The sequence below is a fragment of the Alternaria rosae genome (genome assembly GCF_020736505.1).
Source record: "Alternaria rosae strain MPI-PUGE-AT-0040 chromosome Unknown BKA58scaffold_2, whole genome shotgun sequence".
Classification (NCBI taxonomy): Eukaryota; Fungi; Ascomycota; class Dothideomycetes; order Pleosporales; family Pleosporaceae; genus Alternaria; species Alternaria rosae.
Window position 1 is genome coordinate 4,588,666 of NW_025763571.1, and position 22,897 is coordinate 4,611,562.

Genomic DNA, 22,897 nt, shown 5'->3' on the forward strand with positions numbered 1-22,897 from the left:
AGCCAGCCCAGCGCAACGGTTCGACGGGTCGACGGGTGGCTAATGGTCCGCTGCGCGCATGAATGGTCTCAACTTGCATCGAAAGCCGAGCTCGCTTCAATGGTAAACGAGCCGACATGTTGGTGCTTGGGGGTGGCAATACGAGAAGGATCAGTTTAGGCTGAATAGGCGAAGACAGAGCTGTGAGCCTGTGAAATCTGTTACTTGACTGCCAATGGGCTTGTTGGATGACATTGCGTGGGATGTGGGAATGTATCTGGGTACAAAAGGCTTTTGGTAAACAGCGGCGCGGTCATGGGAATGTGAACCGGTTGTTCGTGGGGCGGCAAATACTAGGAACCATTTACCACTGTCAAGGGTTCTTTCCCGTCTCCGTCCCGTCTCGCGTTCACCGCAGGAAGGCGCCACTCTTACGCGACCCTTTGACGATCCCATGCCGCAGTCAGATATAGTCGCATGATGTGGGACGGCTTCCGATTGGTCAACGACCAACATTCTACATGTGTATGCATATGTCATTTCGATCCAACACAATCCTATAGATCCCAGAGCATAGGAGTGCCGAGTTTGCTTCAGGAGCCTTTAGATCACCCAGCTAAAAGGTCGACAGATGATCCTTCTGTATCGCATCGCGGGAGGTTATCACTACCAAAACAGGCCACCGCCGTGACTGCTGTTCACTCGCCACTCTAAGCGATCGATGGGCGACCACGGACAGTGCCGTGCTCTGGAAGCATGCACTTCCATCGCCCTGACATGGTATAATCTTGGCAGCATAAAATTCCGCATGGCAATATCCCACGACGAGCGCTACCAGCCGTTCAGTCGCTACTCCGAGAACAAAGGCGTGCCTAGGGAGGTCGCAGGCTAGCCTGCACCGCGCATCCAGTACAAGCTATGGCCCCATAGCAGGACAGTCTTGGGCTACAGAGCGAGAAGGATGCAGGCTTTCATTAGGCGCGCCGATATTTTAAGCCGCGTTGATCAATCTGTTCATCTGGACTCGCTTCAGAGCCGCTTCTTCTAATATCGGTCCTTGGAAATCGGAAGTACGCTTGCGGCGAAGGCCTTACATGAACAAGGGTTGCATTCGCATTGGATATAACCGTCGACTTCGATTCAGATCTTACTTCCTTTATCAGTCAGACCTTGCACATAGCGATCGCATCACCATCACCATGCGTCTGTTACAAGCTGTAACCGCCGTGCAGCTGTTGGCTGTAAGCCTTGTGGCTGCTGTTCCCTTTGACTCGCCCTCAAGTCCAGTCATCGATATAGACCCTGCAGTGGACCCTCTCGAGGCTCTCGCCCAACTACAGCAGAGCGCATACGAGACGCTTGAACAAACTGAGAGTGTTTCAAAGAGGGCGCCAAAAGGTTGTTCCTTGGCGAAGACAACCATTAGGAGGGACTGGTAAGCTTACCACACGCATGAATTGGTGCTGGCTGACCTCGAGAAGGGATCATCTGAGCAAGTCAGACCGCAAAGCGTACATCAAAGCTGTCCAATGTCTTCGAACTTTGCCAGCCAAGTCTGACAAATCGTGGGCTTCAGCAGCGAAGACGCGCTTTGATGACTATGTCGCCATCCACGTGAACCAGACCTTGGGTATTCATGGAAATGGTCTGTTCCTCACCTGGCACCGCTACTTTGTCTGGTCGTACGAGCAAGCCCTCCGAAACGAGTGTGGCTACAAGGGCTACCAACCAGTCAGTCCCAAACACTTCGAGTGATTCTTACATGTCTAACTTCTCTAGTACTGGAACTGGTTCGCACATACCGACAATATCTACAAGTCACCTGTCTTCGACGGAAGTGACACCAGTCTGGGTGGTGATGGCGAGTTCTTCGCACACAACGGCAGTCTTGCCGGCGCCCGAACAATCTCCATCCCCTCTGGAAAAGGAGGCGGGTGTGTCAAGAACGGCCCTTTCAAGAAGTGAGACCATCGCATAGCTCAATCTTTGCTGAGAGCTAACAAAGTACAGTACGGTGGCGAACATTGGTCCAATTTCTCCTGGTATGCAAGGCTTCCCTGATTTGGGCATCGACACCAATGACTACAACCCTCATTGCCTGCGCCGAGACATCAGCCCTTACATTCCCAAGAAGTGGTTCACCACGGCCAACTTACTGAATGTAACTATTGGTAGAGCTTCTCAGACGCATCGCGACTTCTGGGTCGAGATCCAAGGTCGCTACCCAGATGGCTTCCTCGGTCTACACACCTCAGGTCATTACACCATGGGTGGCGACGGAACCGACCTCTACTCCTCTGTCAACGATCCTGTCTTTTGGCTCCATCACGCTATGCTTGACCGAATCTACTGGATCTGGCAGACACTCCACCCACGTGAGGCGAACGAGGTGACCGGTACTTTGACCTTGTCGAACAAGCCTCCAACACGCAACGCCACCATTGACGAGCCCTTGGTCTTGGGAGTTAACGGGAAGACGGTGAAGATTCGCGATGTGCTCAATACTCTGGGCGGGAGCCCATTGTGCTACATCTACTTGTAGACAGGCTTCCTTGTACGTTTCTAGTCTGTGGTAATGTAGTATCTGTAATTGTCCATTATTCAGCTCGGTTATCTATACCCGTTGAGTGTCTCAGCCCGTTCAAGAATAAAACACTTATTGGAAGTAAATAACCTATAAGTCTACGTTACCCTAGAGATTGGTTGACTTTCGTTCAAATGATAATAATGTAAACCACAGAGCACCTGCTTGGTTCCTTCCTTGTACGAGGTGGTCTTACATGTAGCTTAGGCGTTCGATCATAACTACACGGGTCCACGGGTATACCCACCAATCCACAAAAGCAGCCACACAACCTTTCTCGTATACCTCCTCTTTCCCTGCATCTAACCTTCCTCACCTACCGTATGCAGTAGGTATCGAAAGCAGGCGCCAAACGGTTATATTAAAACCTTCTCAAGCCTTACCCACCATCTTCGGCGATACGTCGGAAATAACACTTCCTCATCATCGCTCACTAAACTCGCGCATTGATCACAGCACTCGATACGGCAATAACGGTGAAACGCCTTCATCCTCGCCGATATTTCTCTAAACAGTAACCATCGATTGCAGGCTCTAAAGCTTGGCCGCCTCATAGTTACCCGTTAAAGAAAACTGTAGATTATAGATGCGGAGGCTTGGTAATGCCAACAGAAAATTTGGGTTGCTTGTTTTGCTTGCCCAGGTGGCTCACCGACTTGTGCCCGCGGAAGGGAAGGTTACGCGGGAATAAGCAAGCTTTTTTCTTTCTTTCTCGATGACGCGCCAACGACACGTCGATGTGGATTCTTGCCAACGAAGAAAAGTTACTGGAAAAGGTAGGCGTGGAAAGTAGGCGTTTGGCTTGTCAGACTTGGTGTAGCTTGGTCGTTTCTTAGGGAGTGGATGCGTTTACGGTGTTGGGTAGGTGTTGAAAGTAGGCGTATGAGAGCCTCATATTTTTCCATCGGTGAGGCTGCAAAACCAGAAGTCACGTGTGATCCCTCTTGTTCTGTTGATCGCTATGTGTCTTTTCGTGAGTATGCACTTGCCAGTTTGTTGGCATTCTGAGTAGTCGCATCCAGGCACGATGGTAAAACGCGCCGAGTTGAGGAACACATAACTTCTACTTCTATACCAATCTATCCCCGCCTCTTCCTTCTCGCAACGAGCATCAGCCTCGCAAACCTCGTATCGCCTCTCTGCGCTACAAATGTATCGCCATCGGCATCCTGCCTCGAATTTTCTCCAAACTAAACACGCCTCCGCAAGCGTCCCAACGTCTCAAACACTAAAAAGCAACACCAAACATCGGTGTGTCACTTGGCCTACCCAGACAGGCAATCATGGAAAGTAGGCGTATTCCTTCGCTTCATCTTGCATGTGCTCAGATCTCGGTACGAGTCTACTAGATGTGCAGAAAAGCAACCAGCACTTGACAAGCGTGTTCCTTCATACCTAAGCATCTGGTGTTTTGTCTCAGTCGGGTAACTGTCGAAAACAGGCGTATTCCTTCGCTTTATCTTGCAGATTCTCGAAGACCTAATGCAGACTACCATGGCTAGAAAAGAACTGTCCATCGGGTCAGGTTAGGGCGAGTGCTGGAAGAAGCGGTGGGTTGATGGTTTTGGTAGTACATGTTACGTTTTGGGAGAACGTCGAAACTGCCACATCTATTGCAAGCTTGCAGTCGTTCGATGAACAGATTTCGAATCGAAGTATTCTGAGAAATTGGCACTAGGGATCAGAGACAAGGTTCTCTTCATTTTCCAATGCCTACATTATTTCGCAGTCTTTGTGATCGCGTCTCTCGACGCATCACCTGCGTGTCCCGTGAAGTAACTCATCGTTCGTCTTTCAATTTGGTACAACATCCACCACGTCACGTTGTTTCAGTTGATGGGTGTTGTACCAAACTGAGAGGAAACTGATCAGGCCCAAGCTACTCAGTAAAAGCCCGGGGATGAACAGCAGTATATGTTCTCCTCACTCCAACCGCCTAATCTCCACTCCATCATATACCCAAACCAGTAACCATTGAAAGCAGCGCTATCGCTCGTCTCGAAACTTCCAAGCGTCTTCACCGTCCAGTCCGCAAGTAGTAAGCCGAAGGCGAAAAGCCCCCCTCAACCATCATCACCACCACGCAACAACACCCAAAACCCGTAGGTATGACGAGCAGCACCACGTCGGGAGCCGCACTCAACGACATCCGCGGACAGCAATCTCGCATCCTTCCTTCCCCGTTGAGTAACTCCAGCATCGACTGTAGAAAATAGGCGTATGTCTTCTCCTCACCTTGGCACAAACATTTATCGGGTACCTTTCCCAAAACCACAAAATATTTCTGAGTACCACAGAAAAACAGAGTACCCAAGAGTCAAGACGACGAAACCCCTCACAGACCCCGCTGTGGCATGATGAACCCCTCTCGCACCCCCTCTCTTGCTGTTAGATTACCCATTACCCCTCTAGGTAATCGTGGAAGATAGGCGTGTAGCTTAACTAAAAGCTTAGTAGTCTGAACGCGGCACGGTTTGCAACGAAACAATCTCTTTACTTTGTCTTCCGCCTCTTTCCGCTTTCCTATCTGGGTAATGTGTGGGAAATAGGCGTGTAGCTTCTCCTCAATGCTTAGCAGAGCTTAATTCACGCGATACGACCGGATGCTCGCGGATGGAAGATTTGGAGACGCTGGAGTGGAAATGAGGAGGCGAGGCGAGACGAAGGTCGGCCGAGATGACGTAGTGGGGTAGTAAGACCGCGGCGTTAGGATGGGGATATGTCATTGCGCGTGGAACGACGCGATGGATGCCGCGGAAGTCACGTGTCGCGCACGGTATAGCGCAAGGGACATGGCAAATGTGTTGCGATAAGAAGAATTCAGATATGCCTGTATCTGGCGTTGCGCGTGTTCAAGATATAAAACAAACGCCATCTAGTGCCGTCGATGTATGCCAACTCAATCATGCCAAGTACGCCTAAGCTATGCATCAAAACACATGTACGATCTAAGAACAGCATGCATCTGCGCGTCTCGATTCGAGAACGAGCTCACAACTCGTCTCGTCTCGGGATGCGAATCTCCCAACTCCTCGGGCCAGGCACGAAACCCATCCACCAGTTGTAGACTCTCCTCATTTCGAGAATAAAGATTTTGGTACTATTTCATCTGTTAGTTTGGTGTTTCCATAAGTTGTGGTAGTTTCATGACTTACAATCGCCCGGGGAGCTGCGTCCACTGCCATAACACGTAGTAGAAGGTTCTCTTGACCAAGTGGAACTCGGCCTTCACCTCCTCCCATGCCGTCATTTTCCTCGCGTCCCAGTCTCGCTTGAAATTTGGGATCTTCTCTCCGCCAGTCAGAATATCAATTGGCTTCTGCTCGTCAGAGTCTTCGAGCGCTAGTCTGGTCTTCAACACTCCTTTGTCGGTCGCCGGTAGTGCAGGAGCGACGTCGCTGGGCAAACCATCGCGCTCTTCGATCATGCGACGGAAGTCTTTGATGGCAGACAGTGAATGCGAAAGACGATTCATCGTGTTGATGAGAGCGACAAGTTCGGTGCGGCGAAGCGGCGGGTCCTTTGAGGAATCGTTCTCGTCGAACTCGAAGAGCACCTTGAGCGCGGTGCCGTAGCCATTCGTTTGTAGTTTACCCCAGAGTCGACACTTGTCGCATCCCACGCAGTCCATGATGCGACTAACATTCCTGAATCGGTTGCGGAAGTCCTCCTTCAATACCATTGTGTCTGGGTCTTGGAACATGACCGTCTCGTCGAAAATCTCGGGACCTGAGGGAAGGGCGGAGGCGAGGCGGAGGACCGAGTTCTTGGTACGGAGATCTTGTTCGGGGTCTTCGGAGCAGAAGGAGTAGTCGGAAATGTGCTGCCTGATCTTGCCTACAGCCCGCATGACGAGGGCGTAGTTGAAGTAGACGTTGGAGATGCGCTCGGGATAGTTGTGAAGGCGTTGCTCGTAGCAGGCTAGGTTGGGGCCCCACTTTCCTGTTGTCTGGTTCAGGTAGTCGTAGCAGAGATGCGTGGATATGGACGCGTGCATGCCAGAGATGACGCGGTGAAAGACGCGCTTCTCTAGACAGGTATCGTCGAATTCGACAGGGTCGAGGCTATCTACAGGAGAACCGTGAGCAATCGCAGACTGAACCTTTTGCTTCTTGCCCTGTTCCTGCATGACGTTGCGGAACTGATTTGCGGCATGCAGTTGTTGTTGGTTTCCAAACCCGCCAAAAGGCGATCCTCCAGATGGTGATGAACTGCCAGTGGAGGGTGCATTCTTTGGAGGCTTACTGAAGCAGTTCTCCCGGTATATAGCCTCCCACACCTGCTGGGCTCCGACACCCGAGTATCCAGTGAAGCGCTCTGGGTTGTCTACAAGCGACACGTAGTCGCCCTTTGCAGTCGCCGATTCGTCGTCCGGTACGCAGTAGTCGCGCTCGTCGCATTCGTCATCGTACTCGACCACACAACTCTCGTCCACGTTGTCGCCCAGACTGCCGTGTAATGGCCGTTTCCTCTCCTCCCGTTGTTGCTTCTTTCCCGGATGTTGTGCTGTAGGTCCTTCCAGCTTGCCTAGTTCTTTTGCGCGCCAGACGAGCGGTATGTCCTCCTCGTTGTCCAGTGTATTAACCGCGCATGCGACATTTCCGCACATGCCGTTCTCGTCGTCCCAGAACGGACATTTCTTGCTGTACAAGCTCAATCGGTAATGCGAAAAGAAGTCGGTGTTTTGCGTGATGGACTGGAGGTATGGGTGTATGGCTTCGTTGAGCTGTTCAAGGGTATTGTAGCTTACGCAAGCGTCGGAAACTATCGCACCAGGCGATATCTGAAAAGCAGTCTTAGTATTTGAGTCTCCAGGTTGCGCTAGTGGAGCTTTCGACTTGTTGCTTACATCGCAGACGTCTGACGGAGGACTACTCGACTTGGTAGCATGGCTCGCAGCATGTGAGCTACCCAGCAGCGAGAAGACTGCTAGGTAGAACACCTGCGCGGCGGAGCGCATTGTGGTGATGGTATGGTGTGGCTACCTGAGTCCTCCAGTCAGTGAACGTCGGCGACAGCGTCTCCCAAGCGGGTGCAAGAGTTGGAGACTTACAATTACTCGTATCCTCGGTATATGAGTCTCTCCGGTAAATTAAATGCCGAGTGTACGTGTGGGGTAGGCAAAGAGGCCAGCGTGTAGATTGTCGAAACCGAGTTGGCGCAAGTCGGAAATCAGACCCTGGACGCAGTAAGAAGTTACGACTCAAGGCAATCTAAGATAAATGAAAGACAAAGCCTATGCCGAATTCACGAGAGGCCAAAAGAGTGAAACGTGGAAGGGACAGATATATTGTATTAGATCAGACCCGTGGCATCCCAGGGAATTGTAATCAGTCGTCCATCGGGCCACGGTTATAGCAATGTGGCCAGTACCAAAGGCTGTGGCGGTGACATGCCAATTGGACCCTGACATGACGCGCTAGCGGGAGGCTCAACGGACCACTCTTTCGTGCGGCTCTGCAAATCCACTTGCGCGTGCTAGATATCCAAAACAACTGCATCGCGTATCCTAAGAATAGTTTCCTGATAACGGCCGCTAAATCTTCGACATGGCTGAACCCACCAGAGCGACAGGGAGTTGGACCGATGCCTTTCCCGCCCCACGTTGCACCGCACCAACTCTTTCACGCGAAGAGGCCCTGTCACATATCTCGTCTCCAGACTTGCTCATTGTCGATGTGCGACGCACCGACTATGAGGGTGGGACTATTAGGGGTAGCCTCAACCTTCCCGCCCACTCTTTCTACATGAACCGCGGGGTATTGTACGATTTGTGCAAAAGGGCAGGGGTCAAACGCGTTGCATTCTATTGTGGTCAGTTCTTCACCTCATGAACATGCCCTTGTTGACGCGACATGGCGGAGATGATCGTGTGTTGGTGGCGTGAGATGCGTACCACATGACATCGTCATTTGTGAACACAAATAAGATGGTTCTACGAACACACTGACACATCGTAGGCGCATCAAATGGAAGAGGCCCCAGGTGCTCTGGCTGGTTTGCAGACCACATTGCGGAGAAGGGCGATGATCAGATCACATCGTTGACACTTGGTGGTGGCATCAAGGGTTGGGTGAAGGCTGGAGAACCTTACACACAACAAATGGACGGCTTCGAGCCAGAGTATTGGAAACAGTTCGAATGAACATGCATTGGATTATCTAAATATATACGGTCGTAGGATAGATTCGATGCCTCATCCGACATCTAACAAAGCCTTCACAGCCCTCATCTGTTACTCATCCGAGTCGTCGTCTATGATCCGCCTGCCTCTTTTTCTTGGAACAACGGACTGGTCTTCCTCCAACTCTGAATCAGAATCAAGAACGACAGCTTCCTTCCTGCTCGCACCAGCGCCATATTTGACAAGCGGTACATCGTCGTCACTATCGCTGCTGACAACTGCATCATCGTCCGTAATGTCGCTGGTAAAGAGCTTTTCGCGTCTGGGGGTCCGTTTTGGTTTGGTGGCAGCTTTGACGACTGCTTGCGTCCCCGCCCCGACACCAAACATATCAATGCTGGGCAAGCTAGATGTAGGCACTACCTCTTCCTCCTCCCCTTCAACGATGAAGCTAGCCAGCTCCGACTCGTTCTGCCATGCCAGAGGGTCCTCCGGTTCATCCGCACCTAATGTGTCGTCTGAGCCAATTGTGTCAGCTTGGGATGGTAGGCGGAAACGGGGGTCTGTCGGTGGTGGAGACGACTCATTGCCTTCCATAGCGAGGTTGGACACGCGCCAGTTGGGTGTTTTTGTTATCGGTGTTTCATCCAATACGTCGTGGGCATAAGTTGGTGTCTCCGCTGCCGGGTTGTCTTTTCGTGCTCTACCACGAGGTGCAGGAGTTTTAGGGGTCTTCGGAGTTGCCTTCTCTTTGGGTTTCGGCGCAGGCTTTTCTTTTGGTTTTGGTGGTGCTTTCTCTTTTGGTGGCACCTTGTCCTTAGGCTTCGCCGGTGTCTTTCCTTTCGGTTTCGGGCCAGGCTTTGCTTTTGCTTTGGTAGTTGGAAGGACTGGTGAAGCGGGTTCATCGTCTTCCCACATGTCTTCTGCGATGACTGGCGCTACCTCGGTATTTGACACAACAAAACCATCGTCTGCGTCTGGTTCGCAATCAGAATAGTGCAGATCGCGCTGGAACTTTTCCAGACGGTCAGTTCCCATATCGTGCATGCGTTGCATAGTACCGGCAAAAGCCCGTGTGACACGACCTGGCCCGACTCGTCGGGTTTTGTAAGGCAGGGTGCGCTGTCGCTCGGGAAATTTGCTCAGGTCCAATCCCCCAACCATAGGAGCGTCATCATCGTCGAAGACTGTCTGGTATCGCCTCTCAAGATCCTGGATCGCTGAGTCGTCCAACAGTACCGACTCCAGTTGTGGCATTTCAAAGGCTGTGTCGCTAGGATATATTGGCGTAGCAGCTTTCTTCCCTCGACCCTTTGGTACAATTTCCTCGCCCATACGGCCTGCAGTGACGAAGCCAGTGATGACATCGTCCGGCATGTGGAATTTCTTGGGAGGCTTCTTAGTCCGCCTTCCCTTTTTCGGCTCTGGAAGCCAGTCTTTCTGAGAGTTTTCGGCGGGGATTTCTACCGCGCGTCGGTCAACGACTGGCTTGACGTCTGGTGGTAGAATCCTGCGAGATACATCGTCGTGGAAATTAAAGTGCCCTCCATCTGCAATAAGCTCTTGCATCTTGAGGTAGCTGTCGTTTGCCTTGTTCGCGTCATTTTCTTCTTTGCCTTCCATCTGAAGCATCACGATTCGTCCCTGGCGTTTTCGACCTGTACGGCCCATGCGCTGCAACATGCGAATCGGCGATGCTTTGGAGTCATAACAGATGATGAGATCGACCTCGCCAATGTCGAGACCTTCTTCACCAATCGAGGTGGCTATCAACGTGTTGAATTCGCCATTCTTGAATTTTTCGATAGCCTCCAACTGGTCCTTCTGCGACATACCTTCCGAGTTCTTCCCGTGCGCTTGTCCGACGAAGATGCGTGGGCGAATCATCGGCTGGTGTCTCTTAAGGATGCGCGCGATTTCTTCGGCGCTGTCACGAAAGTGGGCGAATACCATGATTCTCGTCTGCGAAGGGGGCGCGCCATCGACGTTTCGGCCATCGCCTGCGTTGACAAAGTGGTCCAGAATAACTTGCTGCAGATACTCCAATTTTGGATGCCCAACAAAGTTGTCGTCGTTGATCCACCCGTGGAGACGCACCATCAATTTCTTCCAAGCGTCACTATCGAGGATCTGCTTCTTGTACTTGGACTTTGTTTTGGCAGCTTCATCCTGAAACTCCTTCATTTTGATGTAGAAGGGTCCCATGCCATGGTACTTCAACAAATCCATTCCGTGTGAGATAGATGCGAGGATTGCAAAAATGGTGTGAACCGTGCTTTGAAGGCCACGGTTGGCGTTTCGGCCGACCTCTTGGAACCACTTCTTCTTGGCTTGCTGGCACCCAAAAGGCGTCAAGTCACGGGGGTTCTTGCTCCAATAAGCGTTGAGTCCAGCTATCGTGTTCACCAAGGGTTGTAGTGCTTGGCTGTACAGCTCCATACACATCTCCATCTCGTCCGTATTTTGGAAGACTTGCTTGTCAATCTTGCGCTGATGAACATAGCTGCAGATATCCATAGAGTTCTCTGTTCGAATCTCTACTTTGGAAATGTCCAGACCGTCGATGACTTTCTGGACCGACTCAACATCAGCACCAGGTGTAGCTGTTAGAGCTAGTACTCGGAAACTCGTATTAAATCGGCGGAGGAAGCTGACAACCTCGACGTATGCATAAGCGCCGGTTGCCCGATGAGCTTCATCAACAACCAACAGTACAATCTTCTTGGGATCTGCGTATCCAGACTTCAAGTCGTTTAGGAGTGTCTGAGGCGTCATGAAGAAGACTCTTTTCTCTTTCCATTCTTCTGCGCGTAACCCTGTCGACACGCCTCCGGTAAGCATTGTGGTGTACGAGCGCGGAATACCTGCGATATGGAAGCAGGCTTCTACTTGCTGTGCCACGAGCGGCTTGGTTGGAGCGACAAAGACTATCTGTGCTTCGGTCGTCCATCGAAACCAGTTCAGAATGATCGTAGCTGCGATGAATGTTTTACCCAGACCAGTCGGAAGAGCTACGAGCAAGTTGTGAAAGAGACCTCTCTGGACGATGTTAAACTGGTAGTCTCGGATAGTTCCTAGGTTTGTCGGATACACCCAGGTCTTGATTGCTTCTGGATCCAGCTTGTGGTGAGTGGGTGGCTCTGCCTTCTGGTCGACGACGAAATTGTAACGCTTGTTCACTTGGGATGGGGCAATTGTACTATCAACGCCCGCGCGGCCGAACAAGGTAGTTTGTCGTAGGCCAGTGAGAGGTGCAACCACACGCTTTCTGGCCGAGGTAACTTGTACATCGTTCTGCTTCTGTGGCGATGAGCATGAGGAGGCAAAGGCGTCAGATGGAAGATCTGCTAGGTCTTGGGTGAAGTCATAGGCACCTGTTGCCGTTGCCGTCGCAGCCCGAACTGGTAATCTTGGTGACTCGTCAATGTCGATGTCGACATCGCCGAATGAGTCTGAAAGAACTGGAGAAGGCGGCGCTTGCGGTGCGGGTCTAGATGATATTGACTGTCTACCCGGTAAAGACATATTCCTCGTAGCGTCCAACCCGGTCTGTTTCGTAGGTGCCGATGGCTTATGCACGCCAATCGTGGTAGTAGGCTTCGTCCATATTGCTCCTCTCGGCTTCCACGGTGGGGAGTCTGTTGGAGGTGGCTGCGTATAGAACGTGTCTGGCATTTCGAGGTTGATGGTGGATACGTGAATGCGCTCTTTCCGCTTATCCGCAGCATTCTCTTTGACGGGCGATGCATCTTCATCATAGCTTTGCTTCGACTGCGCTCTCTTCTTGCGACTTGCAGGCACGCTCTTTGCGGGTGAGACACTCTTGCTGCCTATCTCAGACAACGTCTGATCGGATTCATCAAATGCGTCTCCATCCTCATCAGACGATACGAAAGGGCCTCGGCGACGTCCTCGTTGTGCCTTGCGCGGAACAGACTCCGCTTGCTCATTTACGTTGCTGATCTTTCGCCGCTTGGCTGGCCTTGGTGAGGGCGGGAAGGCAGGCGTGTTCTCTTTCTCGGCCTGCGTTGCGGCATCAAGAAACTCCGTATCGTCAAACTCATCGCCGTACTCATCACTGTCGTCCATTGCGCTGGTGTATGAGAGGCGGCGGCGGCACTTTATTAGTGGCGTTGTGAGGTAAATGTCACGACGCGTCGTTTTCTAGCGCGTTTTGGCGCAGATGGATGGGGCAGGTGGTGGACCCCTGCAGCCCAGGCTACCACTGCTAAGGTTCAAGCCGACGTGCATTCAGATGACGCCGCCGGCCCGACAAGCTTTACCACACGGGGCATAGTCGAAACCCAATATAAGCGCAACGGAGCCACTACTCGCCAAACCCCTATGTAATGACTAGTAGTGTATCAGTGCAATAAAAAGCGAGATGGCCTGCCCCGGATTCTCAGTGTGTGCGCCAACGTTCGTTCTTTATTCCGATTCAGCCTTCAAGTACTCGTACTTCCCACGCTCGCTTACCGCATCTTCAGTATATCTGTATTAATCCTGCAATCGAACCGCTATCTACAATCTTCGAATAATACCCAAACCCAAACCAAAATCAAGATGAAGTACTCCGCCGTTCTCCTCTTCGCCATTGGCGCCTTCGCTCTTCCCCAGGACGCGTCTGTTACCAGTGCCCCAGCGGCTGCCGCCATTCCCAGCGGCCTCTCTCCCGCTATCAGCTGTGCCATGGACTGCGATGCCGGCGATGTGAACTGCCAGGCTGCATGCTTGGGCAACGCTCGCCCCAACGCCTCCCAGGCTATTGCAACCAACGAATGTGCCGCCAAGTGCGACCAGGGCGATGGCTCTACCTCCGACTCCATTGCCTACGCCAAGTGCGTAGACAGCTGCATCAACAGCCTTTTCCCTAGCAGCCAGACCGCTTTCGCCCCTGGTGCTGCAGGTGGCGCTGTTGCTTCCGGCTCTGCTGCTGGTTCTGCTGCTGCAGGTGCCTCTGCTTCTGCTACCGGCTCTGCCAACCCCACTGCTACCTCAGGTATGATTGTCATTGGCAGTAGATCCTGCTTACTCTTGTACTCACAATACTCCAGGAGACTCTGCTTCTGCCTCTGGAACCGAATCTGGCTCCGGAGCTGGTGCCGCCTCCACTGGTGCCGCCGACAAGGCTTCAGCTCGTATTGCTGGTGCCGGTCTCGCCGGTCTTTTGGCCATCTTCGCCTTGTAGAGTTCTCATCGACAAGTTGGAACTGACTAGGAGTTGATTATTTGGTGGGAAATGAGATAGGAGTTGATGAGGAGTCAAGACAAACGGAAAATGGCTATATCATGGTTGGATGTTGAACTTCTGGTGCGCGGAAGACAGCAGCCTATGGTGATACGATCTGTTTGGCGGCAAAATTCAGACAATGTGCAGAACAATTCAATCATACTGCTGTTCTAACGAATGTACATGACCTATTGTCGCATGAGTTTGTGAAAGACGTGAGCTACCGTTGCGCGTTGCGGTCGTTGAGGAGGGGGATCCGCACTGGGGATGCTAGCGCAGCTAATGTTGGCGCTGGCTCGTGCGTTTTCCATGCAGGTCAGCGGCTTGACCTCGGCAGGCAGATGTCATCAAGGCCCCACCCCGACCATGACAAGTGCCCGCACACCTTGAAGAAATCAGGGTAATGCATCGTGAACGTATCCAGTCGAAACAGAGAATAGCAATCTTTGCGCATCCCGCAAAAGAGGCAGCTTACCGGTACTGAAGCCGAGGGTCGTTTGTTGCGATCACGAACGGCACCAGCACATTCCCAGCTCCCCAAGGTTGAGGCAGTATTGACAAGCATCATGGCGCGGACATGGCTGTGTAAGTGGTTATATCTGCCCTCGGACCGAAAGTTTGATTGTTGTCGCTGAAAACCTTGCTCGATCAATGGACATGAAAAGGGGCTTTGCGCGCCGTTGATAGACAGAAAACAGATGGGTTCCGGCACGGTTATGGCTCTTTGACCGATCTGCGAGCGCCTGTCGTTCCCGCATGCACCAAACTAGAGGGCGAGTCTACGTGGGCATCGCCGATAACCATCTTGCTGCGCTCTACTGTCGCAAAGTGGCGTCCTGGTGATTCAGCGTATTTCAGGGACAGCGTCATGAGTGTTGAATGTGCCTTGAGCATCTTTCAGCCACCGGTTGATTGCGGCCAATGCCCTCCTGCAGTGTACACGACCGTGCGACTCGCAATGCGTGCACCGCCTTGCCCGAGTTTGTCTGTCGCCGTGTATCAGACGACGGAGTTCTCGTGGTTCTCATGGGCGGGACCAAATCGCATGGCTTTTGAACCCAGTTGATGGCAAAGAGAACCTAAAGACTGCCCCTTCCAGATGAGACAAATGCTAACACATACCCAACCGCCGTGCTGAACCATGCTGGGTTCAAACTTTGACGATGTACTATGCTGAGGCATAGAATGTCTCTATAAAAACAGATACGGTGGAGGAAGGATGAAAGCGATATGTTGTGAAAGGGCAGGCTCTTGACGGAAAATGATGTGCACCACTTAGTGCTGGTGGTGAAAGCGACCGTGAAATGCCCCGATAACGCAAATATAAGATAACGCTGTTGGGTTCTGAGATCACTTTAAGCCTTGTGACTATAGAACTCTGCATCGATATGCGAGCGCAAGCAATGACGAGGAAGACTCTTTGCTATTATCGCCTATTCGTCAACATGGGTAGGCGTGGACACAGAATAGCTGTGTCGCAATTTCAGAGATCAGGTCAATGAGGCCTTTGAGCTACGACTTGCCTGCAGGACCAGAGCAGTTTCGAAATAAGACTCCGCCTCTGCAGCTCATAGACAGGTTGATCTGCGACAATCACTCCACGTCTGTCTTGGCGCAAGAGTGTTGTGAGATGTCGCAAGCTGAGTTCTCGGTCACTTGGCGGATCTTACTCACCAACACGCTCGGAACGGCTCCCAACTTCGAGTGAGGCTCAGCGAAGGAGGGACTGGCGCGTTCCGCGCAGAACCGGACAGGCCACTTTGGTTAGGGTCGGTTGCAAGTATGGGAGTGCGCCGGATCGCACACGTAAGTCATTGTCAACGAGACGACTATTTTGACAAGGCGTGTTTCGACATCGATGTCGTCTTCTGCGAAAATCCCATCAAGGCTCATGAGACGGTGCGTGGGCCACATTGTTGCTGCAAGTGCGCGAGCTGATGTGCGCCAACGATCACGTTAGCGAGTGCTGGTAACAGCGAATGAGGAGCGGGCAATCTGAGGCCGACGAGGGTTGCTAGGGTGCGGCTGGGTGTCTGGGTGTTTCGAAGGGGGGCAACAAGGCAGCCGACACGACATGACTGAATGCGTCTGCTAGCGTCCCTTGTCTGCGGACCTAGCAATGCCGCTGGGTAATCCCGCGAACCGCACGGGTTGCACGCACATGTGCGACACAACCATGGGCGGCGTTGGAGCTTCACCACCAGATGGAAGTCGACGATGGAGACGATCGGGCCGTCTGAACCAGGCTGATTTGGCCGGAACAGGTGGATGTGTAAGAGAGTCAGACGCGGATGGGCCTAGTGTGGCAGGGCCGCAGAAAGGAATAACAATAAACGATCCAGGCGCTCTGCGTTTCCGGACACATGCGCGGGCAATGAAGCGCATGTCCTGGCTCTGCCAGCTTGTGTGACGCAATGTGTGCTGTGGAAGATTCGGCATCGAGCCTTTCCATCCACGGATCTCTGCCAAACGACGAGGTCTCGTTAAGACCAGTCGACCCTTGTCGGCGCTAAATCGAGTTAGACGATGGACTGCACCATACATCGCCTCCTTCCAACCTTCGTCGCCGCGCCCACGCCATCATCACAGCACTTGATACCAGATCAGTAGACCTGATGAAATGTCGAGGCGCACACACTCAATGAGGTGTGATGGATATAACGCCTCAATTTGATGAAACCGAGTAGTGACGCGAACGACGTAGCCTGCCCGCTGGCCTATAAATGTGGACATGACTGAGACAGGCGGAGCAACTGCACATTACAGAGATAGTCGCCGCATGATGGGTGCGTTGCCGGTGTATGTCAGACAGGGGTGGTGGAGATCGTTGAAGGATGAAGCCGTGTGAACATGAACGTGCAAAAACCATCAAAAGAACACATCGTGACAATCGACCCATCAGCGCCCCCATCGTCTGCCGAACGACGCACCTGTACGGCGTGGGCAGGCGCGGGCGCTGCTGTCAGGGTGCTGTTGTTAGCAGCACCGATGAGAAAGATGAGATATGCGTAAGAAAGAACCTAGGTCCCACGGACGTAGCCTTGGGCCTAGCTTGGCACCGTTAGACCCATACTACAGCGAGTCCGCCATCTTCGAATTCCTTCAACCACTGCTCCCTTCTTCACTAATTCTCCCCCACACCACGCTTTCTTTCGTCTAACCACGAAACATCTCCCGGTTTCGCCATCGGCCCCATCAAGCCAGCCGTCTTGAAACCCCAAAATACTCACCTTTGACCTGCTACTTCACGAGTTCACGTGTATGCGCTGATGGGCCTTCTCATGCTGCGTTGATATCCGCACTTGACGGGCTTCTTTCCAGCGACAACCCTGGCGACAGCCCGCGCCTGCCTTGAAAGGGTTCTTCGCCGTCCTTTGCCTCGGCCTTTTTATTGATTCTGCCTTCTTCTGCAGTAATCGGCATGGCGGACACGAAGAACGGCGAAGGCGAGGCTCCGTCTTCGACTGCTGGGGACCAGTCCAATGCACCATCACCGCGCAACGAAGATGACGCGCAAAGCAATCAACAGCATCAACCCAGCGCTGCATCTGAAGTAGCGCCTTCGAAATCAACTAGCAAGGCTTCTTCTACCAGAAATTCGACACCTGCTGCTTCTTTGGAAGTACGGCAGCCTGCACAAAACCCCAGCGACGCGTCTTCTGCCATGGACGACGTGCAACCATCACCCGAGGCGGCCAATGTCGCTTCAAATCAGTCCAAAGCATCGTCAAAAGAGCCAGATCAAAACGGTGAGGCGCTATCGTCATACGGTACGCGATCGCGCGGCCGTCCTGGCAGGTCGCGACCTAATTATGCTGAGGACACCGAAATGGACTTCGAAATGGGAGCTGCAGCCACAAATGGCAACGCATCTGATCCGCCGTCGCGTAATTCTGTGGCTCCCGAGAACGGCCAATCTGCCAGTGTGGGTGGGAAGAAAGGTTCCGCCTCTGCACAAGGCAATGCATCGTGGGGTAATTCCGGAACCAACACTAAAGAGACCGCGCCGAATCCTAATATTTCCGGCACATCGGCGACAGCTGCATCGACTCAATCAAGCACACCACAACCGCAGCCCGCAACCAAACGACGCAAAAATGCTGCTGCGAATGGCGCAAATGGTAGTCACGCGAGTGCCGCTGCGCCAAGCCAAGCAGGGGCGAAGCGCGGAAGCCATGCCAGCGCCATGGTAGCCGCCAACAGCGCGCGAGAGACCAACATGATGACGTTTGAAAACACGGGTGCTTTCCTCAAGGACGGTCACTTGGAAGCAGACGATGGCCAAATTCTTTCAGTCAACGGTAAGTTTTGATTTGCTTTGGCTGCAGCTGACGGTCGCTCCGTTACGCCAGCCACGTCTTGCGGCTTGCTTTCCGTTTTCTAATTGGATGTGCAGATCAGGTGTACCTCGTGTGCGAGCCGCCCGGCGAGCCTTACTACCTCTGCCGGGTTATGGAATTTATCCACGTCGACAACGACCCCAAGAAGCGGATAGAGTCCATGCGAGTTAATTGGTTCTATCGCCCACGAGATGTCCAGCGCTACAACAATGACACTCGTCTGGTCTACGCGACCATGCACTCTGATCTATGCCCCCTGGCGTCTTTACGAGGAAAATGCCAGATCTTGCATCGGAGCGAAATCGGCGATCTTGACGAGTACCGCAAAACTAAAGACAGCTTCTGGTTCAACCAAGTTTTTGACCGCTTCATTCATCGCTGGTACGATGTCATTCCCGTCTCATCGGTCATCAACGTACCCGACAAGGTCAAGAAAGCCCTGGACGAGCGGTGGAAGTACATCTGTCTCGAGACGAGTCGGGTAAAGGAACTGACAAGCGCTGTCAAGAGCTGCAAGCGTTGTATTGGATATTGCGCAGCGTAAGTCTTCATTTGCTCATCCACGTGACGAAGCTAACCTGATTAGGAATGACTCCGTTGAGTGTGCCGTCTGCCATAACACATATCACATGAACTGCGTGCGCCCACCACTACTAAAAAAACCATCTCGTGGTTTTGCTTGGGCTTGTGGCCCATGTAGCAGAGCGCAAGAGAAGAAGTTGGAGGCCCGCCTGGGTACCACTCACGAGGATGCCGAAGAGGAAGAGGTCATAGATGAGGAAGAGGAGGAAGCAAGCGGCGACACCAATGCAGACACACCGGACCCTGATTCCCAAGTCGACACACATCCTGCAACACAGGCTGAGATTGCTTTGGCTAAGATGTGGCCTATGCGATATCTTGGCATACACTGCCGGGTAGAGGACGCACTGCAGTACGATGATCGGGCCATTTACCCTCGCGCAAGTTCTCGGCTGGGACCTCGACACCAAGCAAACGTCAACGTCTGGCATGGACACCCCGTGGAACTGGTCAAACCTGCAGAAATCAAGAAACGCTACGTCAAGGCTGCGGGTAACAAGAAGGAAGGCAAGCTTTCGAAAGAGACGGTAGCCGCGATCGAAGCAGACAAGGCGGAGAAGGCTAAGCGCCCTAAGTGGGTAATGGACGAGCCGCCTGGTTATGTTCGTCGTGGTGAAGACCTGCCAAACAAGGACTCCAAGTGTACCGCGGAATTGATGTTCAAGATGCCTCCACTAGGAGTACACTCCACTCGAGGAGAAGATAATGCTCCCAACGTCACAGAAGATCAAGTCAAAGCCTACATGGATCGGGCAAGGGCCTTGGCCAAGTCGCATGTTGGAGTGGAACCGTACAATACGAACTTCTTGGATCGGTGCTTGACGCTCTTCACCAAATACCAGTACGACGCAGACGTAGCCCTGAAGCATGTCAAAAAGATTGACAAGCGGAAAGACTTGAAAGAACCGGAGCTGACAAAGGAAGAAGAGAAGAAGTGGAACGAAGGTGTGGCAAAATATGGCTCCGAGATCAGGCTCGTCCGCCAGCACACCAGCAAGACCATGTTCTACGGAGATGCCGTGCGCTATTACTACATGTGGAAGAAGACACCCAAAGGAAGGGAGATCTGGGGCTCTTACAGCAGCCGAAAGGGACGCAGCAAGAAGGTTGAGCCTGACGCACAATCCCGGCTCGTTGACGACGTTGCGGATGCCGCTGACGACTCGGCTTTCGACAGCGCAAAGGCCATCCAGTGCAAGCGACTTTTCCAGTGCAAGTTCTGCACAGTTCGCCACTCTCGCCAATGGAGACGCGCGCCTGGCGTGACACCTGGTCAGATGATACCTCCTGATGGTCGTTCCAAGGACAAAACCGGATTTCTCGTTGCCCTTTGCCTGCGCTGCGCGAATTTATGGCGCAAGTATGCAGTGACGTGGGAAAATGTTGACGAGATCGCAAAGAAGGTTGCGCAAGGTGGAGGAAAGGCGTGGAAGCGTCGCATTGACGAGGAGCTCCTACGTGAGGTCTACGCCGCGCAGTCAGATCCCAGCTCCAAAAACGGCACGCCAGAGTACGTCGAAGTTCCGGCTGCCACTGCCCAACCGACTGCAGAGCCTCCGAAGAAGAAGCAGAAGACTGTCGCCATCACCAACGGAGACAGTGGGACAACAACTCCTGTCAACGAGCCCGTCTCGAAGAAGAAAGAGAAAGAGAAGCCTGCCCCGGCGCCCAAAGCTCCAACGCCACCACCAGTTCCTGCGCCTCCAAAACTGAAGCCTTTGCCGTGCGCTGTGTGTCGGTCGTCGGAAGGTACGCGTCTAGAGTGCGCAGCCTGTCGGTTGACTGTTCACAAACCTTGTTATGGTGTCGAAGAAACGCGACAGGCAAACAAGTGGTATTGCGATCCATGCAAGAATGACAAGAAAGAGAGCGTGTCATATGTAAGTTGCAGTTCCGGCACTTGTGATATCATGCTGACCATTCAAAGACGTACGAGTGCGTTCTCTGTCCACAACAGGAGACCGAGCAAGAGTTCTACGAGCAACCGAAGATTACACACAAGAAGAGGACAGACCGTGATCGCGAAAAGGAGCGCCTGGAGAAGGAGCTTGTTGACAAAGCCAAGGACGAGTATCGCCTTCGGCAACAAGAGAAGGGTCGCCCGCTTGTACCCCGCGAACCGCTCAAGCGCACTGCTGACAACAATTGGGTGCACGTGTATTGTGCAATGTGGCATCCTGAAATCAAGTTCAGCAGTGCGACACGTCTCGACATGGTGGAGGGAATAGGAGCACCAACACTTCGGTACGACGCAGTCTGTAAGCTGTGCAAGACAACCGACGGCGCATGCACATCGTGCCTGCAGTGCCACGCAACTTTCCATGTTGGTTGCGCGCACAGTAACGGATATACGTTCGGATTCGATATGACCCCAGTCAAGGTCTCTCGCAGAGATGCCGTACCCACGGTGACTATGAACGGAGAGACGGGTACTCTGATCGCCGCAATCTGGTGTAAAGAGCACGCACCCAAGACTGTTGTCCACCCAATGAATGAACCCGTAGATGGAACAGACCTGATTGCGCTTCAGCTGTTCGCGCGGGAGTTCAAGCAGGCTGACCTTACCCTGACCGGTACCGCACGCAAAGCCAATTTGGTGGACCAATCGACACGCATCGTACCCCAAATCGTGCCTGCGCCGGCCAACCGCCGGGCATCTGCAGTCGCAGCGCCCACACCCACGTCAGCCCGAGGCCGACAATCCAACGCTGGCATATCAGTCAAGGAAGAGTCAAGCGAGCCAGCTGCGTCCAAGCCTGAGCGTAAATGCGTGCGCTGCGAGATCGAATCTAGCCCACGATGGTGGAAACTTGACGAAGAAACGGCAGCAACGCAAGCGCCTCGTGTAGTAGACGGACCAATCGACCGCGACGGCACTGCAGATATGAACGGTCACATTGAGAAGAAGCCAGTCGTCGAGGAAGGCCAAATCGTCAACGGCAATGGCCAAGGCGATCAGCCAATGACGGATGCACCAGCTGTTACTTCACCAGCGCAAAAAACCTTGCGGCTCAACACCGATGTGGACGCTGCTCCTTCAGCTTCATACATGTGCCAGAAGTGTCATTGGAAGAAACAAAATGGCAAGGCTGATGATGAGGAAGAGCGAGCGAGATCAGTTTCGATCTTCAAGGAGCCACCACAAACGTATCCTCTGCCTGCGACTCAAACCCCACCATATCCACCACCACCTGCAGCTTTAGTAGGAGGCTGGGCGCTACCAGGCGGCCCGGTACCAGGCCAGCCTCCGCCGTTGCCCTCATGGCATAGCGGTATTCCTCCAGGGCCTGGGCATCCCCCACACCACATGCCCAACGGAAACGGTTACGGGCCGCCACCACTCCAAGCTCCACCTGTTGGCCACATTCCTGCGTTCCACGCGCCATACCCGCCTCAGCCGAATGGATATTCAGCCTTTTCAGGTGCACCGATGCACTCGGCGATAGCAGCGGCAGGGCTTCGGCCACCGTACTCTGGACCACCTATTAGTGGACCTCCCCAGTTACACCACAATAATGGCGCGATGATGGTCAACGGGGCGATGCAATCACCACGGACAATGCCCTATTCTCCAACCCATCCTCACGCACATCCTGCGTCGCGTGAAAGCCCATTCACTGCTCCGCCTCCAGTAGCACAGTACCCTGTGCTCCACCACGGAAGCCCTGCACCTGGTAGACCGGCAACACCCATGGATACAGTGATGCGGGAGGCACCAACAGTCACGTCAGCGCCCACTGAGCGCGCCAACACGGGGGCTAGTGCCAGTCCATCTCTTCGCAACTTGTTACATTAGACTTTCATTTCGCTCGTTATCCTTTCTATCTGTATACTCGGTTTCATTTGACCTTCAAGCATGGGACCGGAGTTGAAGCCTTTGGGCGTTTTCTGTGTTCAGCGCCCGACGCCGGAATCTACCTCACGGTGACATAGCATTGCGAAACATACGGGGACCTCGGGAGTCTACAGTGGAATGGCGGAAGTATAGAGTGCGATAGTGAGGTCTTCATTGGGCATGTTAATCAGGCGTTTGGTGGCATTATACCACAACGTTTACT

At 52.9% G+C, this 22,897-nt stretch overlaps 6 protein-coding genes across 6 annotated transcripts; 4 read left to right on the top strand and 2 right to left on the bottom strand.

Annotated features, from left to right (window-relative positions):
- Window positions 1-1,178: 1,178 nt before the first annotated feature.
- On the top strand, window positions 1,179-2,521 carry BKA58DRAFT_309788 (uncharacterized protein; the record flags this gene model as incomplete). Its single annotated transcript, XM_046167265.1, has 4 exons — window positions 1,179-1,414; window positions 1,461-1,710; window positions 1,759-1,940; window positions 1,990-2,521. The coding sequence occupies 4 exons, from the start codon at window positions 1,179-1,181 to the stop codon at window positions 2,519-2,521; spliced, it is 1,200 nt and encodes a 399-aa protein (XP_046029992.1).
- Window positions 2,522-5,554: 3,033 nt separating this feature from the next.
- BKA58DRAFT_436858 (endoplasmic reticulum Oxidoreductin 1-domain-containing protein) lies at window positions 5,555-7,523 on the bottom strand (the record flags this gene model as incomplete). The annotated part of the gene is made up of 2 exons (XM_046173442.1): window positions 5,555-5,663; window positions 5,719-7,523. 2 exons carry the CDS (start codon window positions 7,521-7,523, stop codon window positions 5,555-5,557), a joined length of 1,914 nt encoding a protein of 637 aa, XP_046029993.1.
- A 295-nt stretch (window positions 7,524-7,818) lies between these two features.
- BKA58DRAFT_110880 (Rhodanese-like domain-containing protein) lies at window positions 7,819-8,753 on the top strand. Its single transcript, XM_046163920.1, has 2 exons — window positions 7,819-8,377; window positions 8,524-8,753. The coding sequence occupies exons 1-2, from the start codon at window positions 8,113-8,115 to the stop codon at window positions 8,706-8,708; spliced, it is 450 nt and encodes a 149-aa protein (XP_046029994.1). The 5' UTR covers window positions 7,819-8,112; the 3' UTR covers window positions 8,709-8,753.
- BKA58DRAFT_110860 (uncharacterized protein) lies at window positions 8,598-12,822 on the bottom strand. Its single transcript, XM_046163919.1, has one exon. The coding sequence runs from the start codon at window positions 12,774-12,776 to the stop codon at window positions 8,799-8,801; it is 3,978 nt and encodes a 1,325-aa protein (XP_046029995.1). The 5' UTR covers window positions 12,777-12,822; the 3' UTR covers window positions 8,598-8,798.
- A 275-nt stretch (window positions 12,823-13,097) lies between these two features.
- On the top strand, window positions 13,098-14,154 carry BKA58DRAFT_378773 (uncharacterized protein). The gene is made up of 2 exons (XM_046169741.1): window positions 13,098-13,686; window positions 13,742-14,154. The coding sequence occupies exons 1-2, from the start codon at window positions 13,251-13,253 to the stop codon at window positions 13,873-13,875; spliced, it is 570 nt and encodes a 189-aa protein (XP_046029996.1). The 5' UTR covers window positions 13,098-13,250; the 3' UTR covers window positions 13,876-14,154.
- Window positions 14,155-17,234: 3,080 nt separating this feature from the next.
- On the top strand, window positions 17,235-22,805 carry BKA58DRAFT_111007 (uncharacterized protein). Its single transcript, XM_046163921.1, has 4 exons — window positions 17,235-18,218; window positions 18,314-18,797; window positions 18,844-20,719; window positions 20,767-22,805. Exons 1-4 carry the CDS (start codon window positions 17,339-17,341, stop codon window positions 22,633-22,635), a joined length of 5,109 nt encoding a protein of 1,702 aa, XP_046029997.1. The 5' UTR covers window positions 17,235-17,338; the 3' UTR covers window positions 22,636-22,805.
- Window positions 22,806-22,897: the final 92 nt, after the last annotated feature.